General features: G+C 44.6%; 2 protein-coding genes across 3 annotated transcripts in view; both read right to left on the bottom strand.

Annotated features, from left to right (window-relative positions):
• Positions 1–3,946, bottom strand: part of Zmat2 (zinc finger, matrin-type 2) — a 7,907-nt gene extending 3,961 nt beyond the window's left edge. The window contains exons 1-4 of the mRNA XM_013020303.1: positions 3,911–3,946; positions 3,482–3,575; positions 1,757–1,880; positions 278–356 (exon numbers count right to left, since the gene is read on the bottom strand). Of these exons, the coding sequence (XP_012875757.1) occupies positions 278–356; positions 1,757–1,880; positions 3,482–3,575; positions 3,911–3,928 (315 nt within the window). The 5' untranslated portion in view covers positions 3,929–3,946. The remainder of the gene's footprint in view (positions 1–277; positions 357–1,756; positions 1,881–3,481; positions 3,576–3,910) is intronic.
• A 2,159-nt stretch (positions 3,947–6,105) lies between these two features.
• On the bottom strand, positions 6,106–16,054 carry Hars2 (histidyl-tRNA synthetase 2, mitochondrial). 2 transcript variants are annotated; one of them, XM_013020463.1, is made up of 13 exons: positions 15,829–16,054; positions 14,158–14,232; positions 13,477–13,596; positions 12,848–12,943; positions 10,492–10,617; positions 10,290–10,397; positions 9,829–9,927; positions 9,454–9,547; positions 8,750–8,877; positions 8,425–8,667; positions 8,142–8,258; positions 7,537–7,683; positions 6,106–6,733 (listed from the first exon to the last, which is right to left on the bottom strand). In XM_013020463.1, the coding sequence occupies exons 1-13, from the start codon at positions 15,937–15,939 to the stop codon at positions 6,674–6,676; spliced, it is 1,524 nt and encodes a 507-aa protein (XP_012875917.1). In that variant the 5' UTR covers positions 15,940–16,054; the 3' UTR covers positions 6,106–6,673. The 2 variants fall into 2 exon arrangements, with proteins under 2 accessions (XP_012875917.1, XP_012875918.1); XM_013020464.1 differs by lacking the exon at positions 15,829–16,054 and adding an exon at positions 14,328–14,346.
• Positions 16,055–16,088: the final 34 nt, after the last annotated feature.

Genomic DNA, 16,088 nt, shown 5'->3' on the forward strand with positions numbered 1-16,088 from the left:
ACTTCAAGCCTAAGGACATGTGTGCGTGCCCATACTCACTACTCTTACACACACACACACACACACACACACACACACACACACACACACACACACACACAGAGAGAGAGAGAGAGAGAGAGAGAGAAACTTTTTCCTCCTCTCCCACCTCCAAAACCCAAAACACACACACACACACACACACACACAGAGAGAGAGAGAGAAAAACTTTTTCCTCCTCTCCCACCTCCAAAACCCAAAACCCAGTCCCAATCCTGGTCACAAACTACCTCCAAGCCTTACGTTTCTTTCCATTAATATGATCCAGGAAGTTGATGGAATCTTTCACCACACAGTCACAAACATTGCAGTAATATCTGACAGAAAATAAAAAAAACAATACATGAATCAAATCTAGTTTTAAGAACTTCATTGTTTTCAACCAAGAAACAAAACTTTATGGTAAGGTTTTTTTTTTTTTTTTTTTGTCGGTCATGGGCCTTGAACTCTGGGCTTGGGCGCTATCCCTCAGCTCTTCAGCTCAAGGCGAGCACTCTACCACTTGAGCTACAGCGCCACTTCCAGTTTTCTAGTGGTTTATTGGCGATAGGAGTCTCACGGTCTTTCCTGCCCGGGCTGGCTTTGAACCGCGATTCTCAGATCTCAGCCTCCTGAGTAGCTAGGATTACAAGCGTGAGCCACCGGCGCCCGGCTTATGGTAAGGTTTTAAGGCTTGAGTTTCATAAACCCTTCATTCCTAGGAGAGCCAATGATAGCCTCACTCTCCCATTACTCCCACCCTATGAAGCCTCCTCCCAATCTGTATCAAAGTAATATGTGACAAAGAGAATATGTCAAAAGTAATTATGATACCTGTCATCCTAGCTTCTCAGGAGGCTGAGATTTGAGGATCATCGTTCAAAGCCAGCTCAGGCAGGAAAGTCTGTGAGACTCTTAGCTCCTATTAATCACTCAAAAGCCAGAAGTGGAGCTGTGGTTCAAGTGATAGAGTGCTAGTCTTAAATAAAAAGGGATCCAGGCCCTGAGTTCAAGCCCCAGGACCAGCACCAAAAAACAAAAAAAGATCCTGAGATAGAATCACTTTGTAAGCTACTTCCAGAGTCTTTGCTCACAGAAGTTACAGTTGTTATTTTATGCTGCTAAACCGTTAGGTAATTTACAAATGTACAAAACAAAGGATAACATACAGGAATAACTGTACTGGGTTTACTAAACAGATCCAAGAAGTGTCACTTCATTGCTATCTGTGTTGCCCTCCTACTGGAAATCATAACTAGAAAGGAATGATGGGAAAAGGGTGATAAGCTCCTATATAATTATGGTTTGGGAAGAAGGTACATAACCAGGCACTTTCCATAACAATAATACATAACAACTACAGCCTTTAGTAGTCTAGGACCTCGGCCCTCTTTTTTCACCATGAACAACTCCTTGCATCCAATCCAATGCCAACCAATTTATTCCCTAGAGATATCTCAGTAATCCCTTCATTTCTTCTCATGGAACAAATAAAATAACCCCTTTGAAGATATGAAGAAGTTACAGTGCTAATAGGAAGAGCCTACAGTATGACCACTCCTAGAAATACTACAGTATTAATTTGGGACTTAGGAAGCCAAATAAAGACAAGTCTAGGGATAAAATTATAAGCACCAAGATGGATAGCCTAGGGCAAAGGCCCTACCTCACCACTTCCTAAAACAAACTATAGGGTTAATTATTAGGCGCACTTTTGGCTTCAGAAGATGCTACTCACCCTCCCATCTCAGACTGTGGGGTTGTCTTGGTAATGACAATTGTCTTCCCAAGCTTGGATTCCAAGTCCACTTTATAGTCTCTGTGTCGCAAAAGCTCCCGCTTGACTGGCTGCACTGGTTTTCCTGAAACATAGTGGGGAAGAAAGCTCCTCAATATATTAGTTCTTCAGTCAAAAGGGAAAATACATGAACCCCCAAATTCAGAGGACGACCCTCACTCATTCTTTCATTCTGGACCACAGCAGGTACATCAATCAGCATATAGCAGCAGCTAGGAAGAATGTGAAAAGAGAAATGGTAAGGAATCCCTAACTTTCTACAGCTTTTTCTCTAAAGTAACCAAACCTAAAAGCAGTAAGTTCTCTACTCACTAACCGAACTGAGGAGAAGGAATTCTGAATTTTCACTAGAAGCAATCCTTTCAAGAAGAGTAAGGATATTGAAAATGAACTTTCCATCAATGCTTGATTGGAAATGTACTCATTACCTTAATCATGTAATTATAACCCCTCTGTACAGTATCTTTATAATAATGTATATATGTTTTCTTTAATAGAGTAAGGATGCTTAATTAAGGCTTGCAGTCAGATTCCCTATCATAACACAAAATGGAATTTTGGGTTAGTGTAAATTTTTAAAAGGGAGACCAGCATTTAGGAAATGTGTTCACATAACCAACAGGCAAAGCATTATTTATAACATGTTAGAAAAAAGCTAAAAGCATGTTCAAGGTGGTGTGGGAGTAAAGTAAATCTGTTTGAAAACAGATGAGAAAATATGACATTTCCTTTTGTAAAATGGATTCTAAGAGAGGAGAACCCACTCTCTGATAGTGTCAAGGTAGTGAGATTGAATCATAAACCTTCCTTGTCAGTGCCTCTGCTTTCCTCACACTATATGTGATGGTCTTGATGAGGTCAAGAATGTTTTCCTTCCCCTTAAAAAATTTTCAAAGAGCCAGGTGACGGTGGTTTATGCCTGTAATCCTAGCTACTCAGGAGGCTGAGATCTAAGGATTCAAGTTCAAAGCCAGCCCGGGCAGGAAAGTCCATGAGACTCATCTCCAATTAACCACCAAAAAACCGGAAGTGGCGCTGTGGCTCAAGTACTAGAGCGCTAGCCTTGTGCTGAAGAGCTGAGGGACAGCTCAGAGTTCAAGCCCCACGACACACACACACACACACACACGAGACAAGCGGGGCCCTGGCGGGTAATCACAACCACTCAGAAGGCACACACACACACACACACACGAGACAAGCGGGGCCCTGGCGGGTAATCACAACCACTCAGAAGGCTGAGATCTGAGGAAAGTTTGAAGTCAGATGAGGTAGGAAAGTTAATGAGATTCCTACTTCTAATTAACCAGCAAAAAGCCAGAAGTGAAGCTGTGGCTCAAGTGATGGAACGCCAAGCAAAAAGCTAAAGAACAGCCCCCAAGCCCCGAGTTCAAACCCCAGAACCGGGGGAAGGGGGGACCTCAGTCGCACACCACTTCAGGAAAGCACTAAATGAACCAAGCAGGGGAGGAAGACAGAGTCTTAGAGCCCCTCAAAACCACATTAGTCCACCACCTCGTTCTCACTTTTCGCAGACACCTAGAATCAGGGAAGCAACAATGCCCGAAGTAAGAGCGCAGCGCCCATCACCTCCCTACCCAATCTCAAGCCACTCACGGCATCGCCTCTAAGCACCCTTGAGCCCAAGATGAGGCGAGCACCCACCATCCTTCTTTTCTCTCTCTTCCGTGAGTCTCTTCTCCGCGAGTTTCTCGTATTCATCTTTGTCCCACTTTCGGCGAAAGTCCAAGTTTTTTGTCTGTAGAGGGAAAAAGTGCTCAAAATCCGTCGCTACCCGTATCCGGACCCCGGAAAAGATGAAAAGAGCCTCCACCTCGCCACGAAGGCCACCCCATGACTTTTCGGAAGCTCAATCTCTGGGGACCTCATCCAGAGGTAAAGGCGAACCTCTGGACCCCAACCCCAAAGACCTCCGCAATTCCACTGTCCCCGCGCCAAAGCCTGGCGGCAGCTCTCGAACCCGGACCCCAGGATCACAAAGAAATGTCAGGCAGTCAGATGTCCGAGTTTGTCCTTATTCAGCACTAAAAGAGGAACCCTCACCCCGCAAACCTACTCGCACACAACACCTACCCCGCTGCCGGACGCCATCTTCGCATAGGAGTGAATGGGAAGCCGTAAAATATCGCAAAAAGAGACTTGCTGCCGTAAGGTACGTTATCCTTCCAATAAGATTAGAGAAATTCTAATACAGCCTCCTTGGCCCCGCCTCTGCTCCAAGGAGACCGCGCAGGCGCACTGGGTATGTGAAGCAACACGGAAGTAAGGGCTCATGCAAATGTTCCTCCCCCCCCCATGCTTTTCAAAACAAACCTGGATGGATTGGTTTCAATCAAAAACCACTTCGGAACTGGTTTTTGATCGAAACCAATCCATAGCCATGCTAAGGAACAGTGCCCTCTTATCTAATTAACTTTGCGAGCTTTACCAAAAGTTTCTAAGCCTTCTTTTGAAGCGCTATTTATGGATTCTAATTGTCCCTTTTACCAGCGCACACTAGAGGGGTAAAGCCCTAACTACACCAGTGTTTACAAAGGCACGGAAGAAAAGCACTTTTTGAACTTGGGATCGCGTGCGTGCGTGCGTGTGTGCAGCCCGGGGGCTTGAGTTTGTTTGCCTGAGTTTATTTGCTCAAGGTTAGTGCTCAAACCGCTGGAGCCAAAGCTCCAGGGCATTTTCCCTCCCCTCCCTCCCTCCCCCCAATTAAAGTCTCAAGGACTTTCCAGGCAGGCTTGGAACCTAGATCCTCACATCTGTTTTGTCAGTAGCTAGGACTACAAACATGAGCCACTGGCACCCACCTTGAGACCACCATTTGGTTAAATTCAACTTTTCTTCAACTGGGGAACATTAGTTCTTTGATCTGTTATTTAATCACAATATTAGACTTGGGAAGACAGGTCATCGGCATTACCATAAGATATAAATAAAGCATTCTGGCAAATGGCTCAATATGTTTAGCTTTAAGTTAAATGGGAGACAAAAAAAAAAAAAAAGGAGAAACTGTGGCAGTTTCCTGCACCAAATACAAAAGCTTCTGATTCCAGGTGCCAATGGCTCATGCTTGTAATCCTAGTTACTCAGGAGACTGAAATCTAAGGATCATGGTTTGAAGCCAGCCCAAAGAACAGTCTGTGAGAAGTAGCTAGGGACATTTCTACCAACATTTTCAGCCCCAAGTCCTTCCTCTTGACATTTATTTGCTCTCTAGTATTTTTTTTTCCAGCCCCTCAATGCTCATGAGACTTCTCCAGACTTCATCTAAGGACTCACACCACCAAGGGACCGCTGCTGCTCACTGCCTTCTCAGGGAGGGGACCAAATTCCAGCCTTTTACCCCTATTGTCGACGCCCATTGTCAGCTGGAAGTAGCTAGAGAGTATCCTAGCCATCCACTCCTGGATGGCTAGCAGACTCCACCCTCCTCGCAGCAAAGTCTCCACCCAGTACCTGCGTTACCTAGGTCACATCTGCATCCTCTGAGGTCACATCTGAATTTGATGTTGCCACACCTTTCTCCGCCCATACCCTAGATAAGGCCTAGCCCAGGCCCAGACGCCATCTCTTTGCTCTTTTCTAGCTCTTTCCTAGCTCTTTCCCAGCTCTCTCCAGGCCTTTCCCAGCCACGTGGAGTGCCAACCTTGCCTGGTCCCAGCAGGTCTACTGAATAAACCTACCGCTTACCTGAAAAAAAAAAACCAGTCTGTGAAACTCTTCTTCAATTAACCACACACAAAAAAGCCGTAAGTGGAGCTGTGCCTCTAATGATAAGCACCAGCCCTGAGCAAAAAAGCTAAGGGAAAGTGCCCAGACCCAGAGATCAAGCCCCAGTACTGGCACCAAAAAAAAGACACATAAGTCAGGACTGTGTACTCTCAAGGATTTTATATGGACTATGCAAATAAGTCCCTTAGTAACAAATTACTCAACTACTTCCCTTAATATTTTATTTCACATGTTATCAAAACACTTCTAGAACAACCTTCATGACAGATAGGAATAATCAGAGTACTGATTCTGGAACAGAGAATGGGCAGATCAGATCTTCATCTTGTCAAGTAAGTTACTAAGTTCAACATTCAAGAAAATAAAGATATGGGGATGGGAACTTGGCTCAGTGGTTGAGCGCTTGCCTTGCATGCCTGAGGCCCTAGGTTCCATTCCCCAGCACCACATAAGCAAAAAGAAAAAAAGCCGGAAGTGGCGCTATGGCTCAAGTGGTAGATCGCTAGCCTTGAGCTGAAGAGCTGAGGGACAGCGCCCAGGCCCAGAGTTCAGGCCCCACGACCGGACCCCCCCCCAAAAAAAAAGAAAGATAGCCCCACTGCGGTTACCAGTAGATGGAATCAAAATAGGCACTGCCATGCTCTTACAATAGCATCTCTATCTTCAAAGCAAAAAACAGATACTATTCATCCTTTCTATCTTTCCAAAATTCCATGGACAGGCCAAGGACTGGATGTAGGCAAATTTTTCAGAAGCTACAGTAAAAAGCTAAATATCTGGCTTCTGATATCATAGGTACAGGATCTTCAGCCTGATGTGAGCCTTGCTCACATTAACCACCTCAGCACCTCTTGACAGCATTTTACAGCATTTCAAATTTGCGTCTGCAGTTGGAATGTGTCTTTTTCACATACCAGCCACCTGCTTCCATGCAGAGTAGCTGCTTATACTAGCTCTCAAGTCCTCAAGCCTTCTGTCATTCTTTATCCAGGAAAGACAGAGGACACAGAAGGCACTTGTCACTCATGCTGGCCAGCTGTTAAAGTCCACCAGGAACTCAATCTTATATGAAAACTTTTCTACAAAAGGCAGCAGATGGCAATCAAGCTATCAAGACAGAGATAGTTGCTTCTGAATTTCAGCCACAAGATTTTCCCGTTTAATGGCCACCTGAAACATAAGAGAATTCTCATGTGACAAACTCCAAAGTGATACTGGCTGCTCAGCCAATGTTTTTCCAGATTTATTTCATTTTGCATCCGTTTTCACTATTTATACAACCAGGAAGTTGGGGAGTGGGCTTCAAGCTGACCTAGAGAATATATATTTTCAAGACTGGAGAATTCAAACAATGATCTGTTTCTTTTGTTGACTAGTCTAAAAAATACCACATCATTTGTTCATCCTGCTCCCACAGCAAATGCTCACTAGCTATAATGGTTAATGGTAACTTAAGACAGGTCTTTGTTTCTATTACTATTAAGCCCAGAGATACTTCTTCAGCCAAAGATCTGATTTTTTTGGTCAGTCATGGGGCTTGAACTCTGGGCCTGGGCACTGTCTCTCAGCTCTTCAGCTCAAGGCAAGCGCTCTACCACTTCAGCTACAGCACCTCTTCCGGTTTCCTGTTGATTTATTGGAGATAGGAGTCTCACGGTCTTTCCTGCCCAAGCTGGCTTTGAACTGCAATCCTCAGATCTCAGCCTCCTGAGTAGCTATGATCACAGGTGTAAGCCACCAGTGCCCAGCAAGATCTAATTTCTTAAATAATGTGGGAGCTGTGTGTGTTGGCACCCACCTTGAGAACCTGAACTTCCAGGACTCAAAAGGCTGAGGCAGGAAGATTTCAAGTTCAATACCAGCCTGGGCTACAATAATAGGTTCCAAGCCAGCCTCAGCTGCATAGCAAGCCACTCTCATATAATTAATTTTGGGAAGATTTTTGGCTACTATTTCTGCCAGCTCCCACTCACCTCCTCTCTGCTGGCCACTGAACGGAGCTTGAGGGTACCTTCCTTTTGTTCTTGCTCACCAATAATGACCACCAGTGGAATGCCCATGTCCTCACAATAGTGCAACTGGGTTAATAGTTTAGGGTTCTCCTTATATAGCATCTCTGCCTGAAAAAGATAAAACAAAGTACAGCATTTAGACTGACCATAGCACATAAGCCCTAAGAACATGTACGTCTAAGGAAATAAAAAATAAGTGGCTAACCCTCTAGTGAAAGCCTAAAATAGTCTTTTTTTGGGGGGGGAGGGGCGGTCCGTTCCTGGGGCCTGAACTCTGGGCCTGGGCATTGTCCCTCAGCTCTTCAGCTCAAGGCTAGCGCTCTACGATTTGAGCCACAGCACCACTTCCGGCTTTTTTCTTTTTGCTTATGTGGTGCTGAGGAATCGAACCCAGGGCCTCATCAAACCCAGGGCCTCATGCATTCAAGGCAAGCGCTCTACCACTGAGCCACCTTCCCAGCCCCCCTAAAATAGTCTCGAGTTCCACCCTCGGCATAAGGTAGATATATGACTTGCTCATATATCTCACATATACCTAGATGGTTCAGACACAGGCACTACCATACCTTGATTCCAGCATCCCAAAGTTCTGCAATTATCTTCAACCGTTCTCGAAGAAAGTTCTTCTGGGGTGTAGCCACAAATACTTGGGTTTCTGAGGTCCGTACCTTCTCACCCAAAGTCTGATTTAAAGATAGACCGGGGGCGGGGGGAGGAGGAGGGGAGTAAAACTATTTTTTAAAATTTCTTCTATATTGATAATTCACAAAAAAAAATAACCAGAAACAGCCCAACCACACCTCCAGAAATAGATTATAGAACACACACCTCATGCCTACTAGGACATACCTTCATCTTTTGCTCCACAATGTAGAAGATTCGCTCTACTCCAATGCTCAACCCAACACATGGCACCTTGTAGCCTTTGGGGTCAAATGTGGCAACCAGATCATCATAGCGCCCACCAGCAGCCACACTGCCTACATTCAGGGACTCTACTCCAGCTTGAGCTGCGGGCTTTAGCAGTACTGCTTCATAGATCACTCCTGTATAATAGTCCAGGCCCCGGGCTAGACTCAGGTCAAAGGAGATCTGTAGGAACAAGACTATAGTCACTCCCAGACTAGACTCAGAGCTAGAGCTCAGTAGGAAGTCCACACCCAACTAAACTTACCTTCTCAGCAATTCCAAATAAAGTCAGATATTCAAATAGCAGCTTCAGGTCCCTCAGACCCTCCAAGGCTTGCTTGCTTTGTGATAGTCGGGGATCCTGGAACATTTCCTCTAGCAGGGATATCCCACCTAGGGAAAGAAGTGTAGAAAAATAAGCTCTATACTATTTACCCAGTTGTGTGTCATCCACGTGTGTGTGTGTGTGTGTGTGTGTGTGTGTGTGTGTGAGCGCGCGTGCACGTGCCTGTATTGGGGTTTAGACACTGTCCCACTGTCCTGGAACTTTTTTACTCAAGGCTGGTACTCTGCCACTTGAGCCACAGCTCCCTCCTGATTATATTTGGTGATTAACTGGAGATAAGGGTCTCACGAACTTTCCTGCCCAGACTGACTATGAACTAGGATATTCAGACCTCAGCGCCCTGAGTATTTCATCCAAACTTATATGTAATAAGCTCTAGCTTTTCCTCCTCTTTTTTTTTAAAAAAAAAAAGATGATGGTGATCCTGGTCTCATATGACCAGACCCTCCTCCTCTTCCACCTCTACCTTTACCATATAAAGATGCAAAGTATTTATAAGTAAAAGAGAAATTAAGTTCAGACCAGACTCTAACACATCAATGGAGAAAAGCTATTTCAGAGTTAGAAGTTTAACAAATTTCACTCTCAGCCTGGTTCTCAGTTTTAAGGACTCTGGTTCTTACCATGACATTGCACATAGTCCCCAATTCGATCAGCCACCTCAGGAGCCAGGCCTTTCTTCACAACCATTTCATGTCTCACATCTTTCCAAGACATCTGTATAAACAGCAAGATGTTATCTCAGCCTTATAATCTTATAGTTAACTAGAAAATGACATTTCATTTTCATTCAATATGCCATGAGTAGAATAGCACACTTGGAAAAATCAAAGGCAGCTTAAGATATCCAGGCACAATCCCTATATAACTTATTTCCTGGCCCTCCCCCACTAACAATTCACTTCCAGTCACTGCCTCCTTATTCATCTCTATGGTATAAATTTGGAACAAAGAGATAAACCCAGACAGGATCTACTTAAGTATGTTTGCTTCATTACCTTGTCTAGTTTATCCATCGAGGCACAGATGGTACGGAACTTGCTTTCAGGAACACCACACACAGCAAACATCCCATCTACAATCCGCCGGTCATTGACCTTGTGAATCCAAGACAAGTAATTTAAGTACCCTGTCAATGCCCTATGGAACTTACTTTTGGGAACATCACACACAGCAAACATCCCATCTATGATCCTTAGTCACTGACCTGTGAATTCAAGGCAAATAATCTTTCCCTCAAAGCAATGGCTGTCCCTAGTCTTCCAGCTCATAAGACATAGGCTATACCAGAAAGGAACAGAAAGGAAATTGCATAGGAAAAGAAAATTAATGTGTGTGTCACACAGTGAGAGTGAGGGGATTGGGGGGAGGACAGAGAGACAGAGACAGATAGCCAGAGAGAGAGAGAGCATGCATCTTATCAAATCTAGACTTCCCCAATCTTCAGCCCTAACCTCACCTTAATGAGAAAGTCCCCCAGTTGCAATCCACTAAGGATTTCACAAATGATTTTCAAACACTCTGCATCTGGAATCATAGGGTCAAATTGACCAGCAATATCAAAATCCTGCAGCAAAGAAAAGTACAGGATAAAACAAAATTCTCATCAGCCAATTCTCAGGTTAACTACAAAACTATACTGTATCTTTAAGGTCACTTACACACTGGCAGAACTCCCTGTAACGACCCTGGACTATGGCAGGGCTCTCCCTGCGCCACACCTTTCCAACTTGGTAACGTTTCATCTTCTTCAGTTTATTCATGGCCAGATAACGAGCAAAAGGAACCTCACATAAATAGATTAAGGAAGAAAGATAATATATTCAAAGCTTAGGCCCACCCATAAAGACATTAGGAAAGACTGGGCCTCTATAAATTGGGATTTGCTATACAAGAATAAGGGTCTTCTCTGTCTTGTTTCTTACTACTCATGGTATATAGTGCTTGACAGTATGTGTGTATGTGTCAAGTGAAGCAATCATATGCAAAACTGAAAGCTGATGGGACGAGGAGGATGGGAAGTGATGGGAAGGGGAAACAAAGGAGGAGGCTGCAATGCTTGATAAGAAATGTACTCATTATCTTGCCCATGTAATTGTAACCCCTCTGTACAGTATGTTCACAATAAAAAAAATGACAAAAAAAAACTGAAAGCTGAACAGAAAAGACAGAAAACAGATGAAAAAAACAACCCAAGAAATACAGGTGTGGGACCATACAGGTCCCAGTTATATCAATACTCAATGATCTCAAAATAGTTAAAACTGCAGATTCTAAATTTGCCAATAATTTCAATCCATATTTCTAAAAGGACAGGCCAGGGACCATGCATTTAACTCCCAGAATGTGTGTTTAAAATGCAATTTTTTTGAGCCAGCAAGGTTGGATTATGCCTGTAATCCTAGCTACTCAGAAGGCTGTGATCTAAAGACTGCAGTTCAAAGCCAGCCTGTATAGGAAAGTCTTGAGATTCTTTTTTTTTTTTTTTGAGGGGTCCAGTTGTGGGGTCTGAACTCGGCCTGGGCGCTGTCCCTCAGCTCTTCAGCCACTTCCAGCTTTTTCTGCTTATGTGATTCTGAGGAATCGAACCCAGGCCCTCATGCATGCAAGGCAAGCACTCTACTACTGAGCCACCTTCCCAGCCCCCAAGTCTTGAGATTCTTACCTCCAATTACACACACACACACACACACACACACCCCAAAACAGAAGTGGAGCTGTGTTGCAGTAGTGTTAACCTTGAGCAAAAACTGAGGGACAGTGCCCAGGCCTAGAGTTCAAGCCCCACAACCAACAAAAAATAGAAATCACTAGAGTTTGAACCAGCAGTCCGTTTCTACAGATTTCCCCCAGAGAAATACTGAAATTAAGTGGCAAAAAGGATAAGAGCATAATAAGAAGAGATCAATTTGATTAAAGTATATTATATACATGGATATATCACAATGAAACCCTTTGTACAATGAATATACACTAATAAAACAAAAAGTTTTTTTTAAAAAAAAAAAAGGAAGAGAGAAGACAGACTGGCCGGGCATTGGTGGCTCACGCCTATAATTCTAGCTACTCAGGAGGCTGAGATCTGAGGATTGTGGTTCAAAGCCAGCCTAAGCAGGAAAATCTGTAAGGCTCTCTCTTTTATTTTTGTTTTGTTTTGTTGTTGGTCCTGGGTTTTGAACTCTGGACCTGAACACTGTCCCTCAGCTCTTCTGCTCAAGGCTAGCGCTTCTACCACTTGAGCCACTGTGCCACTTCTGGCTTTCTGAGTGGTTTATTGGAAATAAGAGTCTCACAAACTTTCCTGCCCAGGCTGGTTTGAACCACAATCCTCAGTTCTCAGTCTCCTGAGTAGCTAAAATTACAGGCCTTAGCCACCAGGGCCCGGCTCTGTGAGACTCTCATCTCCAATAAACCACCAGAAAACCAGAAGTAGCACTATGGCTTAAGCGGTAGAGCACTCGCCTTGAGCTGAAGAGCTCAAGGACAGTGCCCAAGCCAAGTTCAAGCCCCACAACCAATAAAAAAGAAAGACAGCAAGAAAGAGAGTGAAGCTGGGTGCCGGTGGCTCACGCTTGTAATCCTAGCTACTCAGGAGGCTGAGATCTGAGGATCGTGGTTCAAAGCCAGCCAGGGCAGGAAAGTTCGTGAGACTCTTATCTCCAATAAACTGCTAGAAAACCGAAAATGGTGCTGTGGCTCAAGCGGTAGAGTGCTCGTCTTGAGCTGAAGAGCACAAGGAAAACGCCCAAGCCCAGAGTTCAAGCCCCACGACAAAAAAAAAGAGAGCCAGAGAGAGGGAGGGAGGGAGTAAAGGAGGGAAGGAGGAAGGAAGGGAGGGAGGGAGGAAGGAAGGAAGGAAGGACAAGACAGGCTCAGACAGCAAAACTGCCTTCTGAGCAAAACTAAAGGTTATTGCCAATAGAAGTATCCCTCCACACAGTTACTCTCCTCCCTTTTGTTACAGAACTCTCTGTAGCTCTGGAAAGAGAGGTCAGACTCCAGCACTCAGAAGGATACAGTAAGGTCATAGCGAAGGGACAGTAGTTCTCCACCTTGATCCTTCAGGTCATACATGAGCCCAAAATTCTCTTCAGACTTCTCCGTGAGCATATCCTGAAGGGGTCAAACAGAAAGGGCGCTGGTTCAAAGGATAACTATAGAACACAGCTAAGAAATTTTGTGGGACACTGAAAGCACATTAGGCAATGAACTATGTGTGTGTGTGTGTCTGTCGTGGGGCACTGTCCCTCAGCTCTTCAGCTCAAGGCTAACACTTTACCACTTGAGCCACAGTGCCACTTCCCAATTTTTCTGCTTATGTGGTGCTGAGGAATCGAACCCAGGACTTCATGCATGCAAGCAAGCACTCTATCACTAGACCACCTTCTCGGCCCATTATGCGCATTCTTTTTTTTTTTTTGGGTCCGGTCGTGGGGCCTGAACTCTGGGCCTGGGCCCTGTCCCTCAGTTCTTCAGCTCAAGGCTAGTGCTCTACCACTTGAGCCACAGCGCCACTTCCGGCTTGTTTCTTTTTGCTTATGTGGTGCTGAGGAATCGAACCCAGGGCCTTGAGCATGCAATGCAAGGCAAGCGCTCTACCACTGAGCCACCTTCCCAGCCCCCATTATGGGCATTCTTTTCCCTACCTTTAGCTCAAATGCTGGTGTGTCTAATCCTTTTGCCCCATGACGTTTAAAGCAGCTCACAACCGTATCAAGAATTTTCTCCCTCACAACCATCTGCTGGGGACTAAGATCCCTGGTACCCTGGAAAACAAAAATGTCAGTAGTTTCAAAACATGAAATAAGTATCTAAGACAAAGACATAAACTATGCTTATAATTTATAATCTATAGTTTTTGTTTTTTTGCTGGCTTGGGGCCTGAACTCTGGGCCTGGGCGCTGTCCCTGAGCTCTTCAGCTCAAGGTTGAGCGCTCTACTGCTTGATCCATAGCACCACTTCCGGCCTTTACTGCTTATGTGGTGCTGAGGAATCAAACCCAGGGCGTCATGCATGTGAGGCAAGCGCTCTACCACTGAGCCACCTTCCCAGCCCATATAATCTATAGTTCAAAAATCAATTTAAAAAAATGAAAGTGGAGCTTTTTTCAATTCAGATGATTCTGACCACAGATAGTATTATGGTACTGGGGATTAAACTTGGGGCCTTACGCATGTAAGGTAAGCAAGGACTCTACCACTTGTGCCACACTCCTGGCCCTGTATTTAGATCTTTAATTTGATTTAAAAAGGGTCAGAGAGACAAGCAAAGTAGATGTCAATCTTCTATGGCACTCTGAGAAAACAAAGTAGTAAAAGGGCATTACCTTTGGTACCTTAATGACAAAATTTGGTTTCTCTTCACGTGGTTTCAGTTGAGATGTTAAAACTGCCTCTGCTATCTAAACAACAAAAAAAGGAGTACGAAATAAAACGCAGCACCTCATGATGTAGGTTAGACATGTGGCATCTCCAACCAACCCCATGGTCCACCAACCTGTAAAAATTCTGTTTTCTTTTTTCTTTTTTGCCAGTCCTGGAGCTTGAACTCAGAGCCTAGTCACTGTCCCTGAGCTTCTTTTTTTTTTTTTTTTTGGGTCCGGTCGTGGGGCCTGAACTCTGGGCTTGGGCGCTGTCCCTCAGCTCTTCAGCTCAAGGCTAGCACTCTACCACTTGAGCCACAGCGCCACTTCCGGCTTTTTTCTTATGTGGTGCTGAGGAATCGAACCCAGGGCCTCAGGCATGCAAGGCAAGCGCTCTACCACTGAGCCAACTTCCCAGCCCCTCCCTGAGCTTCTTTTGCCCAGGCTAGCACTGGATCACTTGAGCCACAGTGCCACTTTTGGCTTTTTCTGTTTATGTAGTACTGAGGAATTGACCCAGGACTTAATAGATGTTACGCAAGCGCTCTACCACTAAGCCACATTCCCAGCACCCCTAAAAAGATTCTTGACACTAAGCAATGAGATGCCTGAGCACCATTTTATCTATCCTGATCTCCACCTACCACTCTGGAGAACCCGCATTGTAACGACTGTTACACAGGTAATATAGAACTGTCTTCATCTCTTAAGTGACTTCATTGTATATGAGTTTATACATGTCTGGAAAAAAAGTATAAGCTCCTAAAATCAATAAAAATCCAAAACAAACACTACCCCTAATAACCATGTAGGTGTACAGATTAGCATGATCTTTTCCAGTTCTCAGTTCCTACTCCAAGAGCAAAAATAAGAATTCTGTTTATCAGCTTGGGGAAATGCAATTTGAAGACATCAGAAAAGGAACCAAATAACAAAGAACAACCCAGGAATAGAGGAAAAGAAATGCTTTTCCTGTTTCAACTAACTTTTGATAAAGAAACAAAAGCTCTGAACCCTGCTGTGCAAGAGAGCACAAAGCATCTTCTCTGAGAGCACTAGGGATCACCAATTTTATTGCCAGCAGGCTAATGTCCTTTCAGAAATGGGGGGGGGTTAGTTCCAAAATACCATAGGATATTCTCTTCCTCAAAAGAAACCTAAATCAAGTCCACAATCCCTTCTCTGTAATGTCAAAATCTCTTTAATGCCAAGTCTCTGAAAACTAAAAGTGTGTTTCTGAAATTCATGTTGGGGTAAATTCTATTGCGAACTCAGTTTATTTATGGTCTTTACCCATTCCATTTACATTTTGCTTAAGAAAAAAAAGTATGAATTTGACTCTAAGGATTTCAGATGGATTATGTATCTGTATGAAAATACTCCTTTTCCAGGTATCTGTAAATAAGTCTTTGGAGCTTTCCACTTCCATGTCCTTGGCTGCTGCGAACTGAAAACAAAAAGCTCCAACCTGCCAAGACTGGTCTCAGTATGAAATACCGAGACCTCCAAAAGACTTAGTTCAGTTCTGTTACAAAGTGGTCACTCAACAACAACAACAACAAAAACCAAGGACGCACAAGCCGATGCCGGGACAGCCAGGAGCCATCTCCACCAGGCTCACCTGACCTGGCTCACCTGGCTGTGACCACCGACCGTCCGGATGCTCACGGCATGGGGAGGTCGCACCAGCTGGCTGAGCAGCGCAGCAGCCCAAGCCTTCCGGCATAGGAGCCCGAGCTGGGGCATCGCGCTGCGGGACGCCTGATTTCCAGGAGAGAAGCCAAAGGCCAGGGAACAAGGCCGGGAGAATCTCCAGGAAAGAGCAGGACGCTCAAGAGGCTCACCAGGGGCACCTAACTCATTCGGCAGGAAGTGCTCAGTAGACAGAGATCCGG

This window comes from Dipodomys ordii, unplaced genomic scaffold (genome assembly GCF_000151885.1).
Source record: "Dipodomys ordii isolate 6190 unplaced genomic scaffold, Dord_2.0 Scaffold50, whole genome shotgun sequence".
Taxonomy (NCBI): Eukaryota; Metazoa; Chordata; class Mammalia; order Rodentia; family Heteromyidae; genus Dipodomys; species Dipodomys ordii.